This window comes from Pinus tabuliformis, chromosome J (genome assembly GCF_031772625.1).
Source record: "Pinus tabuliformis cultivar Carrire ecotype Pingquan chromosome J, CPIR1, whole genome shotgun sequence".
In the NCBI taxonomy this organism is placed as follows: Eukaryota; Viridiplantae; Streptophyta; class Pinopsida; order Pinales; family Pinaceae; genus Pinus; species Pinus tabuliformis.
Window position 1 is genome coordinate 829,589,021 of NC_142295.1, and position 9,739 is coordinate 829,598,759.

Consider the following 9,739-nt stretch of genomic DNA (forward strand, 5'->3'; position numbering starts at 1 on the left):
AGTTCACAGTAATTCACATGCAAGAAATAATAGTTAGCTGTATTATATGATGCAAATATAACTTTAAAAAACGGGTTCAAAATAAATAGCACACGTAATTCCGTAGGAGCTCCTTTGTAACAACTCCTCACTACTCTAATACCAATCTATGGGTTTCCAATCAAATATTTGATGTAACAGATCCTTTAAAGTTGCACCAACATTATGCTCTTTTGTACTCATTTCTATTGCAAAGATGGTACCTTTTGTAGGTGCCCACCACTCTCAGAAAAATTTCCATAAAACCACCTCTTCTCTTTTCACCTTACTACCAAACTCCAACTTTTATGTCGACTTTATATGTGGAATTGACTCCTCTAAAATTTCGATTTGAGCTTCTCATGGCTTTTACTTTGCACTGTGAATATCCACATGCCTATATCTTTTGCAGTTTTGTAGCTCTTCCTTTCTTCTTCACAATATAGGCAATTGGTTCTTCTATTTCCAAATATATTTCCTCTTTGGAGTCATGGTGGTAAAAAATCCAATAAGAGGATGATTGAACCTCTTTAGATCTTTTGCTAATCAACTAGGCCATAATCACATGAATTTATTATGTGACATATCACATGAAACTCTTACACCAACTATCCTTTTGTATCACTTGGTATTCCTTTGTATTAGATGAAATTACTTCATGCAAAAACAATGCCCACATGTACTACCAATAGAGAACCACTCGTGCTTCACACATAGGCATGTCGACACACACTTTTCTAGGCTCAGCCTACTCTAATGCACTGTGTCGGGCTCGGCCTTGTCCAACACACCATACCAAACTTGATTTAATTCAACAAGATTGTTGCACCAGTAATACACTTTGACCCTTGAATAAACACCCAATCAACTACATGCAACATTGTATCCACACTAATGGACCAACCACACAACAAAATAACTCCACATAATCAATCTGTAGGGGAATCTCTCACCAACTTGCTCATGCTTCTCTACCTAGTGCGGGCTCTTCTGTATCGCACACACAACTTCAATACGCAATCTCCTCTCACTGAGTCCAGTGATATGCATACAATACAACTTCTTCTATGGTCACATGACCCATAACAACCACATCAACACAACTCTTCACACTAGACTCACTTGGATCTAGCCTCATGACCTTCAACACTAATACCAACTCAGAAAATGGAAGACAAAATATGATGAAGGTTTGCAACTCTCTAGTGAGACAGTGACTCATTCAAGAGACTACACCACAAAACACACTAGAATTCACCAGGCCATAATCACTTACATGTATAGTATTGTAATCTAGTTGAATAGATTCCTAGAATATAATATTTGAAAAATAATAAAAGATTAATTAGGCAAACAACCCAAACAAACATAACAAGTTCTATATTCAAGAGAATCTTCTAGATTTCTCTGTTATTCCAACAATTGTTTTGCAATGTGATCATGCTTGTGGTACACCTTACCTTCATATGGATGTATCTTATACTCCACTACTTGGATGTGCTTCTAGTTATATAGGGTTAGCTCAAGTGAGGCATGCGTCATTTTGGATTGCTACAATTGCTCATTTTTTCAGTGGATCTTTTCTCTAGTGAGATCATTTTAGGAAATAAATTTGAAAATTAATCATATTTGTGGGACACCCTACCTTCAAATGGATACAATTCACACTCCACTAGTTGGATGTTCTTCCAGTTATCTAGGTTTAGCTAATATGCTTATGAAAAACCTTTCTCTAGATCTACTTCAATGGAGATATGGATAGAAAAAAAATTTCCATATTCTGGCTCGAATGAATCAATGTACATTTTGAGGTTGTTTCTAATACTATGAATAATTTCATCCATCGATTAAGATACATTTGTCCAAAAAATAATCTTTCTAAATATTAAATCCAAATGCTAAATCTAGATACTCTATTTTCTTTGAAAATCAAGTCATAACACCCATAAAAACATAAGTATTGATAAACAAATCCTTTCATCAATTGTCTCCAATTTTTATCTTCTAATATCACCATTTCTTGTGGGACTCACCAAATCCATGTGACCTTTTCAATCAATCCTTTATTCAGTGTCATAGTGCTATATTGCCGAAGATCGAGGAATGTAAAGGCACCTCTAGTATTTCATTCTACTTCACCAATTGTAATAGCATAATTTTGGCTAATTTTCCTAGAGAGTATATGAAATAAACTTAGGAGATGGGGGGTGGGTCACTTCTTCCTGCCACAATAGCTCTGACATAATCGAAAACTCTAAAACTGTGATTTCAAATAGGGTTCAAACTAGTCGTGTGATTAGTTTTTAATATTATACAATAATTATACGTATATACATTTCATTTCATTCTACAACCCATTATGAGGGGGATGTGTAAGTATGTCCAAGCTCAACATGGAGTTGACAAGTGTCCCTCTTAAAATGATTTGTTCCTTGAAAATAAAAATAAAATACACTCTAATGTTGGCTATAATTAAAAAAAAATAATATGGTATGCATGTAAAGAAATTCCCTGTAAAGTAATTAGAAGTAAGAGAAGTGTCTGAGTAAAATATTTAAACCTTATACTTTTCAAAAATGTTTCAACACGGGATTTAAATAAACAATTTGAAGCACCATGTTAACTAATTTCTGTCGATATCAACTTCATATATATTTATATAGAGAAAAAAAAGCAAAGAAAATATTTTAATGCTGTATATAATAAAATATTCAATGTGGGTTATCAATAAAATATTTTAATATGAATTAATATTGACGTATACTTAAAAATATATTAATAATAAAAAAGACCATTTTAATTTGTGTTGATAAAATGTCTCGATGTATAATATTTTAATTTTAAGTTCAACTATGTATATATTATACATTGTTTAAAAAAAATTATGTTATCATCAAAAAAAACTTTTATGGTTAAAATGATTGAAGCGATCTCAATATTTTACAGTTTGGTCCTGGATATATTCTATATAGCATTCAAAAATACAATTTAAATAATGAAAAATTACATATTGTATTTTTCACCCTAAAAAGTTTGCACGTGAAGAATTTGTGACAAAGAATGAAGAGAAATTGTGGTGCAGAGATTGATATTCTCAATATTCAAAATAGTTAAATAGAATACATAGGGAACATCAACAATAAATGACTGGTGTGAAACTCAACTAAACTGAAGTAAAACTAAACAAAACTAAATTGACTATGAGACCTAGCAGACAATGGAAATAAATGTAATGATACCTAGTAAACAATGCCTAATTGCTCCCTTTGAAATTCAAATACATTTTTTCCCAATGGCTTTGTGAAAATATCTGCAAGTTGATCTTTGGAACCACAAAAAGAAAGTACTTTGTCCCCATCATTAACAAGCTCACAGATGAAATAAAAACATGTTTCAATGTGCTTACTCTTTTTGTGGAAAACCTGGTTTTTTTATTAGGAAACTATTGAACTGTTATCACAGTAAATAAGAGTTGGCTCCTTTTGAACATTTGAAATATATTTCAATAATATTCTCAACCACATTGCTTGACAAGTTGTTGAATTTGTTTCTACATATTCTACCTATGCAGAAGATATTAAAACGATTGGTTGTTTCTTGGATGCCGATGAAATCTTATTGGTTTCAAGATGAAAAGAATACCCTGAGGTGATTTTGTGGTCATCTAAAATCCCTACATAATCACTATCTGTGTAACCTGAAAGTGAACAATTTTCAGAATGTGTATAGAATAAACCAAGTCTATGATCCCTACAATATACCTTAAGATCCTTTTTGCAACCTTCCAACGAGAGATATTTTGTGATTGCATAAACCTAGAGACCGAACTTGCCGCAAACATGATATTAGGTCTAGTTGAAGTGAGATACAACAAACTACCAACTAGAATTTTATACAGTGTGGGATCAACAGGTGGTGCTACATATTCTTTGCTTAGCTTGGTGCCTTAAGAAATTGGTGTATCAGCTAGTTTTCAATTGGTAATTCTGAACTTTTGGATGATATCAGTGGAATATTTTTGTTGAACAACAAAAAAGACATTAGGAGATTGGTGAATTTCAATGCGTAAGAATTATTTCATGACCCCTAGATCATTCATATCAAACTCTATTTGCATTGCTGCTTTGAAGTCTTCTAACATCATATTGCTTATATAAAGAAGATCATCTATGTAAAGGCATACAATGAGAATTTTACCTTCATGAGTTTTGGTATACAAAGTTGGCTCATGGTTGCTTCTGCAAAAACCACTTTTGATGAGATAGGTGTTGATGCGATTGTACCAAGCTCTTGGAGCTTGTTTCAAGCCATACAAAGATTTATTCAATCTGTATACCTTATGCTCTTGTCCTGGAACTTCAAAACCAAGAGGCTGCTCTACATAAACTTATTCCTGCAATATACCATTTAGGAAAGAAAATTTTACATCAATTTGATAGACTTTCCATTCGTGTCTAGATGTTGAGAAAAAAATGGTTTTGGCAGTGTTTAAACTTGCTACTGGAGCAAAGGTTTCACCATAGTCCACACCAAACTGTTGTGAGAACCCTTTGGCAACCAACCTTGCCTCATTTTTCTCAGTTTCTCCTTTTTCATTTAGCTTGGTGTTATATACCCATTTTACACCAATTTTAGTTTTGTGGTTTGGGATATCAACCAATTCCCAAGTCTGCTTCTTCTCTATGGCAACAATTTCTTTGTTCATTGCATCAACCCAATGCTTTTCTTTAACTTCTTCTTCAAAATTTGTTGGTTGATATGAAAGAAGTGTAAACATACTATGTTAGTCAAATTCATGCTTATGCTCATGCTCATATATTTCCCTGATGCTTCTTGTTTTTTGACTGCCTTCTGAAGATGTTGAATCTTTGGTGAATTCATTGCTTGAAGATGTACCATTTTTAGAATGGTATGGCTCTTCTTGAACCTACAATATTGGTAGTTGTGGTGGATAAAAATACTATTTTGAAGCTTCGTCAACATGCTCGGACCAAGATTTATTTTCAAAAAATTTAACATCTCTGCTTAAAACAAACTTCGTGGTAACTGGGCTATAAAGTCTGTAGGCATTTGACTACTCACTATAGCCTATGAAAATGCATCTTTCACTCTTATCATCAAGTTTCATTCTTAGCTGCTCAGGAACATGTGAAAAAACTATTGATCTAAAAATTCTGAAGTGAGATACACTTACCTTTTTTCCATCCAATGCTTCTTGAGGTACTGTATCTTGAAGACTAGTTGTGGGATATCTCTTGAGAACATACACTTCTATCAAAACTGCTTCAGCCCAATAGTCATTTGACAATTTCTTCTCTCGAAGCATACATCTGGCCATGTTCATGATTGATTGATTTTTCCTTTCTACTACTCCATTTTGTTGTGGAGTATATCTTTTTGTGTTGTGCATTATGATTCCTTGTTGTTGATAAAAAGCTTTGAAGTCATTGGAACTGTATTCTCCTCCTTTGTATGCCCTGGGGAATTTTAAGGGCTTTCCACTCTGCTTTTCTATTTATGTTTTGAATTTTTTGAACCTTGAGAATGTATCAAATTTATTTTTGAGAAAATACACCCATATCTTTGTGCTATAATAATCGATGAAGGTTAGAAAATAAAGACTACCACCAATGGATTGTGTCTATATTGGGCCATATATATGTATGAACTAGCTCTAAAGGCTCTTTTTCTCTAGAGGAAGTATGTCAGAAAGTTATCTCTTTTATTCTTTGCTAGAATACAAATTTCACAATTACAAATTTTTTCATTTAGAACATGGAGACCAATGACCATAGAATTATTCTGAAGTAGATTTATACTCTTGAATGGGATGTGTCCATACCTAGAATATAATAGATGAGACTCATCTATTCTTGACACATTGTGGGAAAAATATTGTGAGAGATTTTGACTTCTAAGGTTCAAAGGAAACATCTTATTCTTGGTTTTTCAACCTTATTTATCAGTCTTCTATCAGGAGCTTTGTCATAGATATAACATGTGTTCCCTTGAAATATTACATCATAAACATGTTCCATTAATTGACCTACACTTGTGACATTATGTTTCAGATGTGGAACATAATAAACATCAGGTATATATTTTTTCTTATTCTGTTTAGTAAGAACGGGGACAATACCTTTTCCTTTAGCATTAATACAAGAAAAATCTCCAAGAGTAATTTCTAATGTTATGGAAGCATCAAGATAAGAAAGCATATTGTTATCACATGTCATACATTTGTTGCAACCACTATACAACATCCAAATATCTTCGCTATGAGTGTCTTCAAATAGATTGTAAGAAATAAACATTGTGTCAAAGGATTCTCCTTCATTGCTGGAGAGATGGACAATGCCTCTTTGTTGATTTGAGTTTTTCTTTTTGCGTTCATGTTCATAATGCCCAAATTTCTTGCAATAATATCATTGAACATTAGATTTGCTCCATGTTATGCTTCTTTGTGTTTGTTTTTGTGGAGGATTCCATTGCTTTGTTGCATGATGATGTTTTGATCTGCCTCTGCCTCGCTTGATACCACCGCTATATCCTCTACCTCTACCTCTGCCAAGAGAGAGATGTGCTTTGAAAGCTTGTTCCATGGAGTCCTCTACTAAGTTTAGTCTTGTATCATGTGTCATAAGTGATCCAGTCAACTGTTCTACTGAGAAAGCTGTAAAATCTTTGCATTCCAGAATGGTTGTTACAATCATGTCATATTTCTTGGGCAAACTTCGAAGGAATTTTTCAACAATCTTCTTATCTATAATGGTTTCACCAATGAGTTTGATTTGATTTGATATTCCCATGACTCTAGTCATGAAATGGTGCACATTCTTTGTGTTAATAGTTATCTTCACAGTTTCGAATTGAGCTCTTAATGTCTGCAATTTAACAGTCTTCACTGTATCATTACCTTGATGCATAATTTTCAAATTATCCCAAGCTTCTTTTTTTGTTTGTGTCGGGTATCTTGTCGAAGATAGAGCCATAGACTAAGTTTTGTATCCAACATTTGGCTTTGTGCTCTTTCTTTCTGATTTCAATAGTTGCATTCCTTTGATTATTGGTCATAGTCGCCCATGCTTATTGGGTCGATTCTACATAGACATTCTGCAGTGTATCCTAACACTCTTGGGCTTGCAGAAATGTATTCATTCTTAAAGAGCAAAACTCGTAAATTTTGCCAAGCACAGTTGAAGTATGTGGCAAAGAGCTAGAGGAAGCCAAGTTTGTCCTCTTCGCAAAACCAACTTTGCAGAACTAGCTTCTTAAAAATAACAGAGGCTTCTTCTCCTTCTCGACTTCTTGGTCTTTGATGCTCTCTCTAGAGTCTTATGCGACCAAAATCTCTGACAAAGAATGAAGAGAAATGGTGGAGCAGAGATTGCTCTTCTCAATATTCAAAATAGTTAAATAGAATGCATAGAGAACATCAACAATAAATGAGTGGAGTGAAACTCGACTAAACTGACTGTGACACCTAATATATATATATATAGAGAGTGTGTGTGTGTGTGTGTTTAACTTATAAACCCATTTTTTTTTAGTTAATTTTAATCAAATTTGGAGAGATATTTTTAAAAGGTCGAGTTTAAATTATTTAATTTGTAAAATATGTTGAATTCATTTATACATTTAAAAAAAAATTAAACATAAAAAAATCACAATCTTATTTAAAATTGTATCACTGAGAAAAAAATTAATTTATAAATTAAACTATATTTCTATATATAAATATCCAACTACACCTCTATATATAAATATTCAACACAACGAGAATTTTATATATATATATGAAAACAAATATATATTCATATTTATATACGTATATATATTCCTTCCATCTGCAAACGCGGGCTTGGTCGATCTAAAGAAAAATGAGGTCTTATGATCATATTTATATACGTGTACGTGTATATATTCCTTCTATCTGGAAACGCGGGCTTGGTCGATCTAAAGAAAAATGAGGTCTTAGGATATTAAGACTTTGTCAATAGAAATATGAAATTTTAAGATGTTAGGACTTCGTGCATACATTTAAAGGTTGAAGTTTATGGGAGTGGCTACCGATATTCTGATGCACCATCTTCGAGGTAAATTCACTCATTTTGTTTTAGTGCGCCGGAACGAAAGAGATGAGAGGAACTCCTTAGGTGAAAGAAATTTTCACGGTTGCACCAAGGAAATTTTCAGAGCTCCTTACGTGAAAGAAATTTTCACGGTTGCACCAAAGAAATTTTCATAGTTGCACCGATATATGTTGACAGCACCACATAGACGGAGTCAGAAAACATGAAAGCCACATCTGATTATTTCGTTGAAATCAAAAGTGGCAAGTTTTCGCTGTGATTAGAAGCTGCTAACTACGGAGGCGGAGCTCTGACCAGGCAACTCTTAAGCACACAGGAGGTTTGAATATAAGGCGTAGCACATGCGGAGATCTGACAATACCATTGTGCTGCGACAGGCCACTCATGAAACTGTTGGTGCATCGCCATTAATAAAAGTGTTAGTGCATGCCCAGTATTCACAAGTTATATTCCATATATTTCATCTGATCTATCTAGGTATCTATGGGTAATTCCGTTGGACACTGCGTGCACAGAAATCATGTTAGGGAGAACAAAGGCAGCAACAGATCGGGCTACAAATTCAAGCAATTGCAAGATTATGTCGATGGTGGGATTCTCTCCCCTGTAGAACGCAGTCATCATGAAAGGCGCCGCTCTTCTGTGCAACAGTTCACTGAACATACCATTGAGATCATCCACGATCTTAATATTCAACCACCAACACAGCCTGATTTTCGTGTAGAAAACAAGAAACTGTTGAATTTTAATCATCGAATTCCTTCGGAAGGAGGAGAAGTTCGCAGAATAAAGGTGTTGATATCTTCCAGGGAATTGTCTGAGATGCTTCTTCGAGATAATGGCGAGGGAGGTGGAGATTTAGAGTCTGCTCTATTTCAGAAATTGCGAAATAGTGGAAACGGTATGATTTTCAATCAACGCCGCTGCAAGACTTCTGGAAAGTCTTGGAAGCCGTCGCTGGCAGATATCCCGGAGGTAGTTTCCTCGGGATATCAACAATAAAGTGGAGCCACTCGTTCTGTGATTCCAGCAAAACTCTACCTTCCCAGAGAAATATGACATGACATTGCCCAATCCAATTGCCAGATTCCAACAAAATTCTACCTTCCCAGAGAAATTGTGAGGTCGGTAAAGAACGCTTGTATGAGATATTTGATACATATCAAATAACAATTAAATGAATTTAAATAAAAATTAATTAAAACATGTATTAAGTTGGGGTAAGATTATATATCAGAAATTTAATAAATTTAACATTATAATAATTTTGAAATGTCTCATGATTGGTTGTTAAAATGATATGCTTCCATATGTTATACTAATTTGTTTCTTGTGTAGTCTAGATCGCTTAATTATATTTTGTAACTGAAATAAAGGGAGTATTGTGTTGAAATGGAAACTCGCAAAATGCAAGTTACCTTCGATTTGACGGGTGAATCGACGGATGTTTGATATGTGTGAATTAAAAAATTTGTAGTCTGTGCCAAGTTTTTAGTGCCAAAGAACCGGCATAGTTAATAAAAATATAATTCACTCTATATTTTCTAATACTGAATTTGAATTTGAATTTTATTTTTATTTTGGGTAATATGTAAAATATTTTTCTAAACTAACCCAACAACATTAAT

At 33.7% G+C, this 9,739-nt stretch overlaps 1 protein-coding gene across 1 annotated transcript; it reads left to right on the plus strand.

The window, feature by feature from the left end:
* Positions 1–8,594: 8,594 nt before the first annotated feature.
* Positions 8,595–9,149, plus strand: LOC149229265 (uncharacterized). The gene has a single exon (XM_089375801.1). It carries the CDS (start codon positions 8,595–8,597, stop codon positions 9,111–9,113), a length of 519 nt encoding a protein of 172 aa, XP_089231927.1. The 3' UTR covers positions 9,114–9,149.
* Positions 9,150–9,739: the final 590 nt, after the last annotated feature.